At 46.7% G+C, this 19038-nt stretch overlaps 1 protein-coding gene across 4 annotated transcripts in view; it reads right to left on the bottom strand.

Annotated features, from left to right (window-relative positions):
• The window catches only part of BRD1 (bromodomain containing 1), a 510476-nt gene that overhangs the window by 265254 nt on the left and 226184 nt on the right, over positions 1-19038 (bottom strand). For all 4 annotated transcript variants that reach the window (XM_085654056.1, XM_085654059.1, XM_085654058.1 and 1 more), the window contains exon 7: positions 18584-18841. In XM_085654056.1, the coding sequence (XP_085510182.1) occupies positions 18584-18841 (258 nt within the window). The remainder of the gene's footprint in view (positions 1-18583; positions 18842-19038) is intronic.

Below are 19038 nucleotides of genomic sequence, written 5' to 3'. Positions count from 1 at the left end.
GAGGACACTTTCCTCACGATTGGCTGAGATATTGCCATGAGAGCCTGTGCCTTTGGAAGGATCGATTAGCATCTCTCCTCCGAAGGACACACGTTTGCCTTGAGAGTATCGATGGATGCTCCATATTGTAAGAACTGTACAGGGACTGAGGTTGACTTTGCATGGTTGACATGAAAGGCCATCTGGAGGTCCAATTGAAGTGAAGTTGAGCCTCATGAAACGTGGATGCTTTGATTAGCCAATCGTCTAGATAGGGATAGACAAACACTTTGTGTTTCCTTAGATGGACCACGACTACAGCCATGCATTTTGTGAAAGTCCTGGGTGCTGACTTCAGGCCAAATGGAAGTACATGGTACTGATAGTGGTTGTGCCTCACTGCAAACCTCAAGAACTTGCAATGCTTTCTGGTGATGGGTATGTGAAAGTATGCATCTTGAAGGTCGATGGCACATAGCCAATCCCCTTAATGTAACTGACGGTAAATTTGGTGCAATGCCAGCATCCGGAACCTTTCTCTTCTAATCCACTTTTTGGCTGCCCTTAGGTCGAGAATGGGCCTGAGCTCGTTCTTGTCTTTCTTTTTGACAAGAAAGAATCTTGAGTATAGCCCCGTGCCTCATTGTAGAGGAGATTCGGGTTATACAGCCTGTTTCTGTCAGGGAATGTTGGCCTCCGACTGTAATTGGTGCAGTTGGAACCTGGATTGTTTCAGAGGTATCAACGGTGGAGGACTGATGAATCTGAGAGAATATCCATTGCGAACAATATTCAGCACCCAATTGTCTAGCGTGATTCTTTTGGCACTCTGCCAGGTAATGTTGAATGATTCCCCCTACCGGAGCGGGTAACGGAAGAGGGGGAAGAAAGTTCTCAGAATTTCGACCCTGCTGGCCTCTTGCCTTCTTGAGTAGGTTGCGGTCCTGCTCTCCCTCTGGCCTGGCATTTCTGATAAGGCTGATAGGAGCACTGGTACTGTTGTGTACATGACTGGCGGCCCTGATACCACCGAGGGGTTTGAACCCTCTGTGTAGGAGAGAGGCATTGAAAAGGTCTGAACGATTTACACTGCTCCTTAGGTCTTTCTAAGCCAACAGCTTTCAGCGTCAACATTTCTGCCTTCATCCTGGTCATTTCTTTGTTGGTGTGAGTTGTCCCCAAAAACAGGAGATTCAGGATGCGCTGCTGTGATTCAGGTTTAAGAGACGTGAGGCACAGCCATGAGTGCCGCCGAAGGACAATGCCAGGGCAATACCCGTGTGCAGCAAGAAGAGATGTGTCCGCTGCTGCGCTTATGACTTGATTTGAGACCATAAGACCTTCTGTCAATATCTCATTAAAGTCCTCTCTTTTGTCTCAAGGGAGGTAGTCCACAAACTGTTGGGAGTGATTCCCACAGTGCCTGGAAATATTTGCCTAGTACGGCTGTGGCACTAGCGGCTTTCATGGTAGTCGTTCCTGTGTTGCGGACCTTCCTCCCTACTAAGTCTATTTTTCAGCTCTCTTAGCCTGGTGGCACTGAAGAGGTTGGAGCCGTGGTATGTTGCTTTTTCACCACCACCACCACAATCACAGAATCCAGAGCTGGGTCTGTCCGTAGGAATGCAGGGCCGTGCTCTGGAGGCCGGTATTTCTTTTGCAGCCTGGATGGAGCTGACTTAATTGAAGAAGGTGTCAAAGAGACCTGGCACAAGAGACAGCAAGGGGTGTGAAGCTCGTTTTTGCTAAAGAGTCTCAAATATTACAGAATTTGTCGGTATAGGAGTGAACACTGAAATATTTATTTTGGAAGCACCTTGCACCAGAACCTCTTGAAAGGTCGATATGACATTCACTGGTGAAATACGGGAGGGAGGGGAGTCCGAGAGTGTTGCAGTGTATCTCTCTCTGTTCTTGAAGAAGAGGTGTCCCTGGTATGTCTCGAATGAGACATTCCTTCATGAAGCCAATGATGTGAGTTGTGGAGCGTCTTGGTCTGTGAGACCGATGTAGAGTGCGAGACCTAGACCTTCATCTTGATGGTGGAGGAGGAGGCAGAGGCAATGCTGGAGTTCTTGATTCCACATCTGTTAGCGGGGATGGAGGTTGCAGAGGCGGAAGAATTGGAAGGGGAACTTCACTAGACAGAGAATAGGTTTGGAAACACTCCAAATCCAATGTATATATGAGCCTTCTCTTTTTGCATGCCTCCTGACTCCTTGAAGAGGCTGACAAAGTCTCTTAAGAAGATCCTTCTGTCCCCCTTGATGTCGAACTACTTGTCAATGGTGTGTCGACGTCACTTGGCTGGGATGCGTGGAAACTGATATGGACCTCTACGGTGACCTGCGAGGTGTCGCCCTCTGCAGTGGGCTTCCTGACGCTTCCAGGGGTGTCCTCGTCCCCAGCTTAGTAATCAACGCCAAAATTCTTCCTCTCGACGTGGGGTGGCGATGACTTTTCGATCCTGAGTCGACGGCGAACGGGTCAGCGCAGCACCTCCTCTTGACGTCATCGTCCATGACCGGCGCCATTTTTCAGCCCTTCTTCTGCTGGGAAGCCCCCTAGAGGCTGAAGACAGAGCCCTGGTAGAGGAATGACCCTCTCCTCACTCTGAAGTCATACCTGAAGCCTGGGCCTGCTGTTTTTGCCGCCCCTCTGTTTCTTGGAGTCGAATCTTCTCTCTGTCAGACACAGTGCACTTTAAGAAAGTTTTACAGATAAGAGAAGAGTCAGGAACATGACTTGCAGGCAAGCATAGTACACACACACTCTGTAAGGATCAGTCTTGGCCTGCTTTATACCACAGTCTGGACACTTATCAAAAAGAGATCACATTTTTGAGTGAAAACTGAAGAAATTCCTGTCAGAAAAAGGCAGAAAAGGGTTGGAAAAGGCGAACGACATCGATTGAAGTAGCTATTTGTTAAATTCAGAAGTGAATTTTGAAGAAAAAAGCAAATTTGGTCGAGCTTAATGCTCCAGGGTCCTGATAGCAGGAGCCGGAAAAAATAACTGCAGTAGCTGCCACTAGCTGTGCATGACGGGATAATGGTGGTCTATGAATTCTTAAAGGCACTGCTTCTTTTTTTAAGACATATAATGGCAGCCTTTTGGGCCATTCTGTCCTCTACTTTTCATCTCTATCATGAAAGGAAAATGCTACTTATCTTGTATGCATCTCTTCTTGGCTGTGCATAGCCTGTGCATAGCCTGCCATCTTGTGTTGGGTCTGGATGTTTGCACTTTGTTTTTGCTCGAAGAAGTCTTTTTCAGTCACGAGGTAGGTGACTCATTCTTTCGATGAAAGTGAGCATGGGTATCGACTCCATTGTTAGATTGTTTGTCGCAGAGGGTGATAATGGAGTTAGTAAGAGTAGTAAGAGATGTCCATGTATATATGTATCTAAGTAAGAATAGTTTCTTACCTGTCGGTGTAGTTTTGCAGCTTTCAGGCTTTCTGGATTCACTATGCTGTGCATTATTCCACGGTCTAGTGGTTGGGTCCAGAATCGTAGTGTTTTTTCTCTTTTTTTTTTCGTGGCCCAGTTGGGCGTCGACGTCCCATGACGTCGGCGTGCTTCCTCCAGAAGCTCCCAATCTTTGGGCGCCATCTTCGGATTTTTTTTTTGTCTTGTGCTATTTTGTTCATCCTTTTCTTTATCAAAGTCTTTTTTTCATTTTTTTTTTCGATCCTCTTCCTCCGGTCTCCTCTTTCTGGCAGAGGTGGGTGGGTTCGCTAGTGAATCCAGAAAGTCTTCAAGCTGCAAAACTACACCGACAGGTAAGAAACTATTCGTTTTGCAGCGTGAATATTTCTGGATTCACTATGCTGTGCATAGACTTTGTAGCGGTTTGCTAAGTTTGTGGCGGCTGGGTGGAAGATGAGCGGCGGTTGTTGGATATATGTTGAAGCACTTTTTGTCCTACTTTTGCTTCCTTGTTCATCTGTATATCTACGCAGTAGTGCTTAGTGAACGTGTGCACGGAGGCCCATGTTGCGGCCAGGCAAATGTCTTGGATGGGTGTGTTTGCCAGGAAGGCTATTGTTGTTCCCTTTTTTCTGGTAGAGGGGGCTTGTGCCACTCCTTGTAGTTCTTGGCCTGCCTGCTTGTGGCAGAATTGTATTGTCTCTGTGATTCATCGTGCGATGGTGCCTTTTGTTACCGATCTTCCCAAGAAACTGCTTGCGAAAGACACAAAGAATTGCCTTGTTTTCCTACAATCTTTAGTTCTCGCAATGTAATGCATCACTGCCCTTCTAGCATCCAGTGTGCAGTGCCCTTTCTGCGCTTGTGGATGGTTTCTGGAAGAAACTTGGTATCTGTATTGCCTGGCTTAAGTGGAACCTTGACACCACCTTTGGCATAAAGTGTGGGTCTGTTCTCATTACCACCCTGCCATTGTAAATTTGAATGTAGGGTTCTTGTAGTGTTAGCGCTTGCAGTTCGCTTACCCTTCGTAGCGAGGTGATTGCTACCAGAAAAGCTGTCTTTATGGTGAGCATATGTAGGATGGTTCTTAACGTTTCATCCACTTTTGGCACGAGGAAGTAGTTGGAGTACACTCCCTTGTTTCTTTCTTTGAATGGCACTGTTTCTATTGCCTCCTTGTGGAGGAGTTCTTGTGCTTCCTGCAGGAGGAGCGCGAGCACTTTTGCTGTGTGCGTTTTGTCGGTTGGCCTCCTGTTTGGTGGCTTTTTTTTCCAGTTCTATACAGTATCCGAACTGTATGATGTTCAGTATCCATTTGTCTGTTATTTTCTTCCACTCCTGGAAGAAGTGTCTTAAGTCTGCCTCCTACCGGTGTTACATGATCGCTGTTTTCTCCTTTGTGTGTTTGTAACTGTTTTCTGAGTTGTGCCGCCCCCGTAGAGATGTTGTGTGGGTGGGCACGTTCGGTACAGTGGAGTCACTTTGAGGTGGATTGCTGCTGCCCCCCTCTTCTCTTTTGTCCACGTCCGTTCTGTCGCCCCCGAAAGGACTGGCCCCTAGGTTGGTACTGCCAGTTTTGCGGTTGCTGACCTTGCTGTGCCTGGTTGTTACCCTGATAACTTTGCTGGAAAGCCTGGTGCGATGTTCCCGGCTGGTTTCCTCCTCTGCCGTTCGGTCTCCTTGAGGGGGTGCCCCTTCTCATCCCTCTGAACTGCAGTGCTCCCATTGCCCTCGCAGTTTCATTCTCCTATTTGAGCTGTGTCAGCTTCTCGTCCACTGGTGTGCCGAACAGTTGTTGCCCATTGAAGGCTGTGTTCAGAATATTGTTCTGGACCTCCGGTTTGAAGCCTGAAATCCTTAGCCAGGCATGCCTCCTTTCTGTCACTCCAATCATCATGAGCCTGCTGGATGTGTCTGCCGCACCCAGGGCCGATTTAAGGCAGGTCTTGGCCATGTTCTTGCCTTCCTCCACCAGGTGTGTTGCCCTCTGCTTGTATTGTTCTGGGAGAGGTTTGAGTAGCTGTCCGACCTCTTCCCAGTGTTGGTACGCATGTTTGTTTATTAGGGCATTTGAGTTTGCAATGAGCCAGTGAATTGCTGCATTCCTCTCTATTTTCCTCTCTGTGAGGTCTATCCTCTTACTCTCCTTGTCTGGAGGTGGCTCTGAGTTTGTGGGAATGTTGGCCTTCTTTCTGGCTGTCACGGTTATAATGGAGTCAGCTGGTACGGATCCATGGATATATGCTGGATCCATCGAGGAATGTTTATATTTTTTCTCTGTTCTAGGGGTGACAGACCTGCAGGTTGCTGGCTCCTTGAAAGCTTCCCTGCCTGGTCCAGTACACTTGGGAGCATGGGAAGGAATTGGCTCCTAGTTTGAGTGGGGAGCAGAGTTTCTAAGAGGAAGCAGGCTTTTGGTTTTTCTTCCTCTAATTTGACCCCATACGTTGCTGCAGCATTCTTGATGACCATGTTATAGATGCCAATGTCGTCTGGCGGCGAAGGCGTCGACCAATAGGACTCCACGGCTTCTTCTGGGGTTTCGGCATCGAGGTCCTGCCAATCCAGGTCCTGCGCCGTCGAGGAAGTTGATTCCAAGTTTGTATGTTGATCTTCCTCGCCTTCACACTTGTAATAATACAGGCACTCCTTGTCCTGCTGCTCTGCTGGTTCTGGAGTTTTCGGCGGGTCGGCAGCGTCGAACTCCTCTTCGACTTCTACAACCGTCGATGGCTTAGAAGGGATGGTGTATCTGCTCATCCGTTCTTCGAAAACCCTCCTCCTCTGGAGGAAACTCTCCATTTCGGCCTCTAGCCTTCTTTTCTTCCTCTCCATTTCGGCCGCCTGTTCAGCGTCGAGAGTTTCAGCGCTTCTATTCGATGTCGTCGATGTTGACGTCGAAGTCGCTTCCGGCTCTTTTTCCTCCGGCGTCGAGCGCGCCTTTTCGGGGGCGTGCTCTGACAACCTAGGCTTCTCTTGAGCTTTCGCCGGCTGGGAGTCCTTTTCGAAGGATCCGCTGGGCTGTTTGTTTGTGGACGCAGCTGTGGCTGTCGATTGCTTCGATGCCAGTGCTCCTTTCGAGGACTTTGGCTCTGTTTTTCGAGAGTCTGTTGGGGTTTTGTCCATTCCTGCGCTCAGGGAGCCCCCTGTGTGCGCATTCTCTGTTGAACGTCGAAGTTCTTTATCTTCCTCTCCTTCTTCGTCATCCTGGCTCTGTGTTCCTGGTAGTGAGATGAAAACTCCAACTTTTCGGTGGTTTTCGTTTGATTTCTTTTTTTCGAAAAACTCTGGAACTCCTCGGTGACGATCAAGATCCAACAGCGGAAAAAAGAATCTGAAGATGGCGCCCTAAGGTGGGAGCTTCCGGAGGAAGCAAGCCGACGTCACGGGAGGACACCAAATGGTGAGACGTCGACGCACACCTGGGCCACGGAAAAAAAAAAGAGAAAAAACACTACAATTCCGGACCCAACCACTAGACCACGGAATAATGCACAGCATAGTGAATCCAGAAAGATTCATGCTGCAAAACTGCAACGGGTATAGGTACCCAGGGAGGCGGGTGGGCGCATGTGACTCTACAGCTCTACATGCCAAGAACAGATGCATACTGGGTAAGTAGCATTTTCAATTCGAGGCATGTGAGCTGTAGATCACATGCTGTGCATAGAGTATAAAGCAGCTTTCTCCCAAAGCAGTGGTTAACCTGGATCTGAAATAGTGTATGTAAAACTGCTTGGCGCACACTAGCTTGCTGTCTTACTAACTCATCTACACAATAATGTTTTGTGAATGTGTGAAGTGTAGACCATGTTGCAACTTTGCAGATATGATATATGGGTAGATTTCCTAAGAAAGCCATAGAATGCCCTAGTTTGCGTATGGTGTGCGCTTTAGGGGGAATTGTTAGTGTTCTTTTTGCTTTTGCATAGCATATTTGAATGCACTTGACTATCCACCTTGCAATGCATGTTTTTGATATAGGATTGCCTTTAGGTGGTGGAGCAAAAGCAACAAATTGTTTTGTTTTGCGGAAAGGTTTAATTCTTTCTATATAGTAAAGAATTGCTCTTTTCACATCTCAAGTGTGTAACGCACGTAGAATCTGGTTAAGGAAAGAACACAGGCAACTCAATAGATTGGTTGATATGAAAGGCAGAAATTACCTTTAGTAGAAATTTAGGGTTGGTGTGATGAACCACTTTGTTTTGGTGTATTTGCAAGAATGGTTCTTCTATGGTTAGTGCCCAAAGCTCACCCACTCTGCTCAGAGATGTGATAGCTATGAGGAAAGCTACCTTCTAAGTAAGAAATTGTATTTCACATTTATGCAATGGCTCAAAGGGTGGACCCATTAGCCTGGTGAGGACAATGTTGAGATTCCACATTGGAGCAGGTGGAATTCTAGGAGGAATGATTCTTTTAAGTCCTTCCATAAATGCGTTAATGGCAGGCATTCTAAAAAGAGACAGATGCTGTCGGTTTTGTAGATATGCAGCTTTTGCAACAAGGTATAAGCGTACGGAAGAGTACGCTAAATTGGAACGCTGCAGATGTAGTAAGTAGCAAATGACGTTTTGAACTGAAGCGTCCAGTGCATCTATCTGATTGTTGTTGCAGTATATTACAAACCGCTTCCACTTTGCTACATAGCATGCCCTTGTGGTAGGACGTCTAGCCTTTTTGATAATATTCATGCAGTCTGGTGGAAGATTAAGGTAGCCAAACTCTAAGATTACAGGTGCCAGATCGCAAGGTTGAGATGGCTGGGATCTGGATGTCTTATCTCTCCATAGTTCGGAGTGATGAGATTGGGAGTGAGGTGTAGTTTTTGGTGTGAAACTACTGAGAGCTCCAACAGGAATGTGACCCAGGGTTGTCGGGCCCATGTGGGAGCAACTGGAATTAATGTCAGGGAAGCCTGTCTGAGCCACCGAACGACTAATGGAATGAGTAGGAGAGGCGGAAAAGCGTAGGCAAATATTCCAGACTATTTCATCCATAGTGTATTGCCCTTGGGCAATGGATGTGGATATCTGGATGCGAAGCTTGGGCATTTTGCGTTTAGGTTTGTGATGAACAGATCTATGTCTGGAAACCCCCACATTTTGAAGAATGGGAGAAGAATTTGAGGGTGGAGTTCCCATTTGTGGATCTGTTGTCTTTGACGACTGAGCAGATCTGCAATCTAATTGTTTACTCCTGGAAGGTGTTCTGCAAGGAGAAACATTTTATGACGTATGGCCCATCTCTAATGGTCTGTGCTTGTGGCAGCTAGAGAGTGTGTGTTTCCCCCCTGTTTTTGTATGTAGTACATTGCTGTCATGTTGTCTGTACGGATCAGGAAAGCTTTGGCTACTAGATGAACTTGAAACACTTTGAGCGCTACAAAAATTGCTAGCAGCTCTAGATGATTTATGTTAAGCTGCTTTTGCTGCTGGCTCCACATGCCCTGAATTGTATGCTTCTGGAGATGAGCTCCCCAACCAGTGAGATTGCGTCTGCTGTTAGCACTATCTGTGCAATCGGACCTATGAAGGGCCGCCCTTTTGAAAGGTTTTGTGTATTCCACAAATGCAGAGAGCAATGGGTGTGGCCGTCCACCAACACTTGATCTGATAACAGACCCTGAGCCTGGTTCCACTGACGCGCTAAGCACTCCGGAAAGGGACGCATATGAAGTCTTGCATAAGGGACTATTAGAATGCAAGATGCCATCATCCCTAGTAACTGCATGAACACTCGAGCTGGCAATGAGTGTTGAGGCTGAAACTGACAGAGTAAAGTTTACTTGTTGCGGATTCTGGCTGGATTGGGGTAGGCCAAAGCCTTTTTTGTATCTATTGTAGCTCCCAGATACGCCTGTGTGTTGGATGGATGTAGCTAGGATTTAGACAGATTTACTGTGAATCCAAGATCGTGGAGCAATTGCACTGTTTTGTGAGTGTGACGTAGGCAGCTTTTTTGCAAGCTGGCTTTTATGAACCAGTCGTCCAAACATGGGAAAAAGTGAATGTGTTGTCCTCGAAGATGAGCTGCGACTATTGCCAGGCACTGGGTGCGGTAGTTAGTCAGAATGGGAGCACCTTGAATAGATAGTGCTGCCCTGGTACTATGAACCTGAGGTATTTGCGGTGAGCAGAGTGAATTGGGATATGGAAATAGGCGTCCTTTAAGTCCAGAGTGGACAGTCGCCTTGTTAAAGGAACGGTGGCACATGCTGCAGTGTGACCATGTGAAATTGGTCCGACTGAATGTCTAGATTTAGTTCTCTGATGTCTAGTATAGGCCTGAGAGAGCCATCCTTTTTGGGAATCAAGATTTACAGGGAGTATACTCTGGTCCTGTGATGTTTTAATGGGATTGGTTCTATTGTTCCTTTCTCCAACAGAGACAGAACTTCATTTTTTTAGAAGTGTTCCTGTGACAGTGCGTGTGATCTTGGAGGAATGTTTGGGAGAGTGTCTGTAAGTTCCAGGCAGTAACCATATTGGCTCATTTGTAAAACCCATTTGTCTGAGATGATTATGTTCCAGAAATTGAGAGAGACACCCCCCTACAGGAGTGGAATGATCGGGGTAGAGGAAGGAAGTCACTGTTTGTTATTTGAGGGGGAAGTGTGTGTGGAGTTGCCTCTGCCTCTTCCCTTACCATTGTTTCCTCTAAAATCTCCTCTAAAATAACCTCTTAATGAGGGGGGATTGGTTGTTGCCCTTGTACGAGCAGGAGGGATTTTCTGTGGGAGCAACACCTGTAAACGTAGCGCCGAAAGGAAGCCCTACTCGCAGGTAACTGTAAAGCCCCCATAGACTTTGCGACCTCACTGTCCTTCATTTTTTCCAATGAGGTGTCCACTGTTGGACCAAAGATGTGTTCCTTATCAAAAGGTTGATTGAGAATGGAGGCATGTACCTCAGGTTTGAAAGCTGAAATTCTAAACCATGCGTCTACGTAGCAGTACACTGGTGTTTACTGCGCGCGCTGCTGTGTCTGCTGCATCTAATGCGCACTTGATGGAGGTATTGGTGATAAGTTTGACCGCCTGGATAAGATAATTTGCCTTAGATTTGTGCTCATAAGGCAGAAATTGCATAGGTATTTCTAGCTCAACGTATTGAGCCCTATCGCATCTGGCTAGCAAAGCGCCAGTGATTAGCTGCTTGTGAGGCTACCCTTTAGCCAGAGGCAACAATTAACTTGGACTACCTATCAGGAGGAGGGGCCTCATCTGTGGTCTGTGAGTTAGCTCTCTTGCGAGCATTAGAAACCACAAGAGAGTCTAAGGGCAGCTGACCCTTGATGTATGCAGGGTCAATAGGTGCTGCCTTATATTGCTTCTCGACCCTGGGCATGAGGATTCCTGCCCTTACAGGATCTTTAAAAACCTCATCTGCATGATTAAGTATCCCCTTAAGCATTGGTAGTGTATGCATTGTTTTCTGAGTGGAGCTTAAAGTCTCAAACAAGAAGTCCTCCTCTAAAGCCCCCTTGTGTAGCTCCATCTCATAGTAATGAGCAGCCCTATTAAGAAGCTCAATGTAGCCTATAATGTCATCAGGTGGTGATGGCCTGGACGGGTATAAGTCAGGGTCAGTATCTGTATGTGGATCAATATCCTAATCCTCCCATGGGTCAACATCTTCTGGCCTATCCTCATCTCCATCCCCATTCCCTTCATCCTGTGGGTTAGGTGATAGTGGTGAATTAGTGGGTGTGATTGAGGAATAGTAGGTGAAGGAGGTGGCACATAAGGTGGTGAAGAGTTTGTACCCACATTCCTTTTTTTAAGGGGAATGTGATGCTCATCCTGTGGGGCCAATTTCCTTTTTTCAGGCAATTTGGCATGAATATGTCCAGCATCTGGGTTAACAACCAGTTCTTTTTGTTTAGTATCTGAAAGTGTAACATCGGACTGAGGATCTTTTGTCGGAGTCTTTTTGTCTTTAGTTGCAGTTTTCGGCGTCGAACGTTTAGACTCCGGACTTTTCGGTACCGAAAATTTAGGCTTTGACAAAGAAGGAACGTGGACCAGGGCGTGCTTGGATTTCGGCACCAAGGATTTCAGCTCAGCGTCTACATGAGGCCGGCTCGAGCTCAAGCCATAAGGCTTTTCTTTGTGTTTCGGCGCCAGGCCCGCGGCGGGGTGCTCGAAACATTTTCTCTGTGCCAACCTTGGCTCGCAGGAAGAGGAAGGACCGGAGCCTTTTTTGTCGTTGGTTATTGGGGCAAAGGGGTTTCTGTACTCAAGGTACGCTGACCCAGTGTAACTTGCTCCTCTTCTTCCATGTCGGAGCAATAGGGTGTATTTCTTCTCGATCGGAATCTTCGCCAGAGATGTCCGGTACGGAGCCGCCTTTGTGTTGCATCTTGTAACGTTGAGCCCGATGGTCACGAAGAGTCTTTTTTGATCGAAACAATCGGCACGCAGCGCAGTCTTTCTTGTTGTGTTCCAGGGACAAACAGAGAATGCACACTTCGTACAGGTCAGAGCGCGGAAATTTGGCGCAACACCCGGGACAGTGCTTGAATGGAGTCTGTTCCATCGACTACTAGCGAGCCCGGTGCGGGTAGGCCCAACGGCCCTCCACGAGTTTTCTGATTGTAGATCTTTAAGTGGAAATGATACGCGGAGAATGGGAAACGTGATCGAGAAACAATACTGTCGAGGGTAGTGGATTGCACGTCGAAGGGAACCCCGAGAAACGATGCCGAACAGGAGCGCAGTAATTCACATCCGAACCCGATGGCGGGAAAAAACAATCTAACAATGGAGTCGATGCCTATGCGCACTATCACCGAAAGGAGGAGTCACCTACCTTGTGAATGGAAAAGACTTCTTCGAACAAAAACAAAGTGCAAACATGCGACCCAACGCTAGATGGCAGGCTATGCACAGCATGTGATCTATAGCTCACATGCCTCGAACAAAGGAGTTTTGAGAAGGGGATTCTACTGCTTGTTAAGCACTACAAAATTGCACAAAATATAGTATACTGGCACCCTATGTACTTAGGTTGCATTATTGTTTCTCTATCTCTTAATTGTCTTTGCAGACTTCCTGAAGAAAGGTGATAAATATCCACTTAAGAAGATATATCTCAAGAATTTCTTCACGGTACCCGTATGTGGACGGGACTATTCAAGTATGACTATACATAGAAATCCCCTAAGAGAGAAATTGAGGTTCCCTGCGGCGGGATGATGGCGGCAGGTAATTGTCCTATTCACAGGACCCCTTGTGCAGGCCTCGGACCAGGCCCCAAGTATGACGTCCATGAAGGCTTTGTTAAACGGGAGAATCAATTTGGACGGGGTGACTTCAGGCTGAAGCACCTCCGTAAAGACATTTGTCTTGACAGCCACAGAGGGTAGATGAAGGTCCAGGATCTCAGCCGCCCTCCACTCCACCATAGCAAATGAAGCCCCCTCTTCTGTAGCCATGGTGGGAGAAGAGGCTAAGCCAGTATCTGGAGAGGTGTCTAGTCCACTGGCATCCATCAAATCCTCACACCAGGTGTCTGTGACATCTAGGCACTATATTCATCAGGATCCAGTGGCCTCTCTCCATTATCCTAAGGTCCAAGCCCAAAGGAGTAGGGCACAGGCTCCGACCTGGGTGGAATGTCTCCAGTCGGTGCCAGAGTTCGGCATTTAACGAAGCCAAACTGACTCTGTGTAGGAGTCAAGTATGAGTATGGGGAATGCGCCGCCGTAGGGTGCAGGGGAAGTCAGCAGTGGAGCCGGCACTGGGAAGATCTAGGTCGTACGACCGGCACCAGTGCAGATCCATCCTTACATCCGAGGGGGCATGACAGGCGCCGGGGGCGAACCTGCAGATGGAAGCCCAGTATGGGTCCCTCCCGAATTTGTCGGAAGCGAAGGCACTCCATCGGGAAAGGGCCGCCAAAATATGAGGTGCATGGCCTCACAAAATTCATGGAGTTGGGCAGGGGTCGCGTCGGCTCCTGGAAACTCACGAGATGGCCCAGACACATTCTCAACTGCAGGGCACGACCTCGAATGCCAACGCTCCCTAGTCACGTAGGATAACTTCAACGGACAGGGTGAAGTTGAAGACCTCTTCGACTTCTTGTTTTTCATATGTTTGTGACATTTACCTGAACGCCCAGGTGACTTCGACTGCAATGACTAGCACTTGGAATGGCTCCACGACTGATCCTGGGAACTTCCTCTCCACCGGATAGAGATTGTTGTGTTGCACGTCAAGCAGTAAAGAGCTTTAGGGGCTGCTCCCTCAAGGCCTTGAGGTGATAGCAGAGCAATCGATTCAAGACTTGGCATTGTGGTCATGCTCATGACACCAAAAGCAGACGAGGTGTGGATCCATCAATGACACCTGCCAGTAACGTGCCACAGGACTTGAAAACAGACTTCCCCGCGGACATCCATGCCAAACCAGGAGACAATGTCTCAAAAATCTTTGGCAAAAGGTTGAAAAAAGGTCAGTCATGAAGTCGGATCTGTGATAACTGCTGCAGAAGGAAAAAAACTGACGTCAGCGTGCTGGTGTCTATATGGGCACTGTGCACGTCACTTCCAGCACGGACAAAGCCAACGACGTCACGCAGAGCCGAACGTCACATCCCTACCGGAGCACACGGTACTGCTCACAAAAAGTTTGAGGTCCAGTCTGACACTTGGGGATAATTCTAACATAAGTAATATGTGTGAGAAAGTGGCTCTGTATATACTGTTCCCAAATAGGTACAGTGTGTACAGAGTCCACAGTCCCCAGAGGTTTGGCAGAGGTTAAAGTTAGATAGAACCTTACTCTCTAAAGTGGTAGCTTGGTCGAGCAGTAAGGCAGTATCGGAGGACAGTGTAAAGCATTTGTTGTGCACAGTCAGCAAATGGTCTCACACACTCAAGAACTGAACTCTAGGCCAATGGTTTATAAAAAAATATATGGTGGTCTTATTTTTAGAACCAACAATAGGTTTCAAAATATACTTTCTCGGAATGAGATGCTTTAGTTAAATACTTTTGCAATATGCAATTGACTTTTGTAGGTAATAGTTACAGGTTGTTGCAATAGGCAACACAATTTCAAACACAATAGTACATTGAGCTCAATCTGAGTTTTTAAGTTATTTGCAATAGATTACTTTCAGGATTACTTTTCTAACTCCAGGACTGGATCATAGATTCAGTCCTGGGACAGTTCTTGAAAACAAGTGAGTAAATTTGTTTTAGTTACTGTTGTGATTTTTAGGCAATATTTTACTATTTTAAACGACACTTAGAAGAAATTTCATAGAAAAACAGTCAATGGTTCCCTATGGGAGAAAATTAAAGTTACAGGTAAAGTATGTTCTCGTTATTTTTGTAATGCTAGGCTCAGTACTGGGCCCTCTAGCTAAAACAGATAAGAAATTACGTTTTCACAGTTGGTACGATTTTTAAAGAATATTTGTAGTTTGCAAAAATCGACACTTAGAAGAAATTTCACAGAAAAACAGTCAATGATTTCCTAAGGAAGAAAATTGGGTTAGTGGTAAGTACGGTTGGGAGTACTTTTCAGGGTCAGTGCTGGCAACCAAGATCCAGCACTGGGATCTCTCCTAATAGCAGGTGAGTATTTCCGTTTTCCTTACTCGGTTGATTTTAGGTGAATATTTTAAGTTTTAGAAACTCCACACTTAGAAGAAATTTCAGAGGAAACCAGTCAATGTTACCATATGGAAGAAAATTGGGTTATCGGCTTTTGGGTAAGTACTCGACTGGCAGAGTTAAGGTTCTGGGCACAGACTCATGGGTGTCCCAGGGTCAGGTTGGTACAGTTGTTACACCCTCAGCGGTACTGGGGCAGCCGGGTACAGAGTGAGTTAGGCCCAATGTAATCCTATGGGAGGCAGGGGGGCCTTGGTTGGTGGCTGCTGACTAGCAGGCCACGCGGCTGTGGGAGCTGGGCTCCTGGTCACTTGCTCAGGGCAAATGGGGAAGTAGGCAGGAGTAGAAGTTACACTGTCAGGGCCACTCGGGCGGCTGGGTGCAGGGTGCTTTTGAGCCTTCGGGCGCTCAATGGATTTCAATGGGAGAGCTCCAGGACGAACAAAGGCTGCAAGCTCGGGGACGAAGATTCTTCAGGTGCCACCACCATTTTGAGAGGTAAGTTGGGTAGTTGGAGGATAGGTTGGTACCCAGGAGTCGGGCACAGGGGGTCGCAGGGCGCCATGTGCAGGGGTGCCTTTTGATGTCGGGAAATCTTACCCTCTGTTGATCGCGGTTGGGGGGTCCCTTGTTCTGAGGCTGAAGGCATCGTCAGAGCGTCGCGGTGGGTCAATGGGTGCCGGATTCGGGGTCACAGTCGCCGGGGGGATGTCCTCTGGGTCATTGTCCACTCTGGCACAGGCCAGGCTTGTCGGGTGCAGAGTTCGCAGTTCCGGGCTAATGCCAGGGGTTAGAAACTTGCTTTGAGCAGAGCCACTGCTCATGGGAGTCCCAGATGCTCAGAGTCACAAGGTAGCCAGGTCCTCCGGGGTTTGTGAGGTTGCTGGCCACAAGAGGTGCGGGGATTTAGCAGGAGCAGGTTCGAGGGTCGACAGGCCGGTAGGGCTGGGGCCAACGCAGTTGGTGTCTTCCTCTTCTTAGCAGCCGCACGGCGGATCTTCTTTCTTCTTGCACTTCTTTGCTTTTTCGGAATCTGAGGAAGGAAGGTTCAGGGTGGCCCTAAATACTAGATTTAGGGGCGTTACAGGTAGGTAAAGGGCAGGGACCAATGGGTCCCTGCCCTGGGTTGGGTACACTACCTATCCTGAGTGGGGGCTCTCCACCCAGGTGTCCAGCAACATGTCTGCTGTGTGGCAGCTAGGCAGCCTCTCAGACAAGACGTGGATTGTAGGTTAGTTTTCAGGGGGCATCTCTAAGATATCCCTCTGTAGTGATTTGTACAATAAATCCCACATTGGCATCCGTGTGGGTTTAATGTGCTGAGAAGTTTGATACCAAACTTCTCCGTCTTCAGTGTTGCCATTATGGTGCTGTGGAGTTCGTATTTGACGAGCTCTCAGCACCATATACTCTTAAATAGCAGCACTGCACTTACAGTGCCCAGGAATGGACCTGGGTACTGTAGGGGCACAGGGTTCATGCTCCTGTGCCCACACCACTGGCATAGGGCACCCAGCTAGAGGGGTGGCTGATGTATGCCAGGCCAGTCAGTGTAGGTTCTGGGCATGGCACACAGGGATGTGTGCCATGTAGACTCTTTGCTTTGTCTTGTACCCAGACAATCAGCCTGCAAGGGCAGTGTGTTTGTGTTAGGGTACAGGGCCTCTAAGGCTGGCACAATAAGTGCTGCAGCCCTTAGAGGCCTTCCCTGGTCACAAGGCCCTGGGTACGTAGGGTACCATTTACCAGGGGCTGACATGTTGCCAGGGTTTGCCAATTTGGGTTTTAGGTTTTTAGGGAAGGAACATAGGCCCTGGGCACCTGATTGGCAGGAGTCCAGGGCACACTCAAAGTACATTCAGCAATTGAGCAAAATGTGGGGGCATACCATGCAAGAAAGATGGCACTTTCTCACAATATGCGGTAAGACTTCTCTATAAGATTGGGTATCGACTGATGAACCGATACGGGCCAAAAGCTACAAGGTCACCTGAGCTGAGCTGTTGAGGATATGCACCCTTCATGTTCCCAATAGGATATAAACTTTTATTTTGCATTTCTTTTCACCAGGCAAATCCACCCTTCGTGACCTTCAACCTTTATCTTCTCCTGCTATGAAAAACAGCAAAATAACATTTGCCTATGTTCAGTCATCACTGCCAAGTAGAACACTTCAGGTCAAAATGTGTTTTCACTGATTATAAAAAAGGAAATACAAATAAAGTAAGTAAAAAGAGAGTTGGCATCCCCACAAACCTTCCAGTATAGTATCTGAACCCACCTTCTTTGTCGCTCTTGTGGAGCAATGATCACTGGTATTCACCTCCAGCGTTGGGAACTATCCCACCAGCTAGAACACGTCACCCATATTAAGGAATTATTTGAACAACTGTCGTAACCTGCACTGCTCCATAGATATCACAAGTTGAAGTTTCAGTCACCGACTTCACCAAATGAGCTAATAATTATTGGCCCAGCTTGCCACTATGCCTACCAGAGGGTTTTCCCATGGTAGTCTTTCTGACAGGAATACTCTATTGAGACTAGCAGGTTTTAAGATGCATGACCCTACAACCTCTGTCCAAGTCAATATTGGGACGATTTCCTGTATTTGACCATCCTTTGCCAACAGAGACTCCGGATGGACTGACAAGGTCTGTGAATCCCTACTGGTTGCTAGGGCCAGCCATCTGGACACACGCCTGGTGCCTACTTTTATTTTATGTCACTCAAACATCTGTTATTATAAAAGAGACTTCAGCGTTTCTCAACTTTCCCGAGACAAAAGGAAGCATCCTGCTTAACAATACAGATAGGGCTTAATTTCAAACCTTTTTCTAGTACTTAGCACAATGGAGGCTTTTGTAAGATTTAATGTTGTTTCGGTGGCCTAGAATGTGTTAAGTACTTCTGAATTTCTCAGTTTATCAGTGTCACGAGCAGTGTTAACTACTCATGTTAAAGCCCTTTACGCTTCAAAAGGAAAAATTTAAAACTGGAAATTACGATTACTGATTGTTATATATTATGTAATACTGCATTGTGAATCTCTAATCCCAAACTCCTTGTAGAGTGGGCCCTGACTGCTTGATCGAACCACCCAGAGATTTAAAAATAAAGGACAAATATTTGAGTACAGCATTACTTTTTCAGACACGAGTGTTTAACAACCTAAACCACATAGGATAAGGCACAGTAGCTTCTAACTGCCCATGGACTCCAAATAACAGCGACACAGCTAACACAATGGAACCATGCACAAAATCTATATTGCCACACCATGATGCAGATTTCAAGACCAGATTGACAAATCATTACAGTTTAAAAGAAGGAGCAGAGCGACGTATGCAAGTAAAAGGTCGTACAACCTGGACATTTTTTCTAGATCAATTGAACCGTGTTGCAATCCATGCCAACTTTCCAACAAGCCCTAAAAACAAGAAATTTGCAGAAACATTTCCTTTGGTTTTAAAGCACATAATTGTCTCCTCTTCAGTGCTTGGGCACACGACTCATTTACATATAACATTCTGCCTTACCTTCTTCAGCTTCTTGCTGTAAAGTTGCATTTTGCTCTTCAAAATTTCCAATTACAGATTCTATTTGTGGGGGTTGAATACGTTGCTGACTAAGTATTACACGAATGTTGCCAATTTCTTTCTTTAAAAGTTTAATTCGTTTAGTCCTTGATCCACTTGGTTTCATTGCGCATGTTTGGTCAAGCTTCTCCAACATCTCTCTTAACTGCTCTTCTAATGACATGCTCTCTCTGTTTACAGGATTTAGCAACCAATCCACTATAAGGACAAACAGAAGATTAGAATTTCAGAAACAAGTTAAAATAAAATAAACATAAAACCTTAAATTAATGGACTATAAATTACATGTGGTTGGATATAAGGATTCTAAAGTACATTAAAGTATGCTGAGGATGCTGGGTTTTGAAAATGCTGTTAAGAAGACTGAAGACAAAAATAAAAGGCTAGTCAAACAC

The sequence above is a fragment of the Triturus cristatus genome, chromosome 4_1 (genome assembly GCF_964204655.1).
Source record: "Triturus cristatus chromosome 4_1, aTriCri1.1, whole genome shotgun sequence".
Lineage (NCBI taxonomy): Eukaryota > Metazoa > Chordata > Amphibia > Caudata > Salamandridae > Triturus > Triturus cristatus.
The sequence above is the reverse complement of the archived record's forward strand: the minus strand, read 5'-3'. Positions and strand labels throughout refer to the sequence as shown.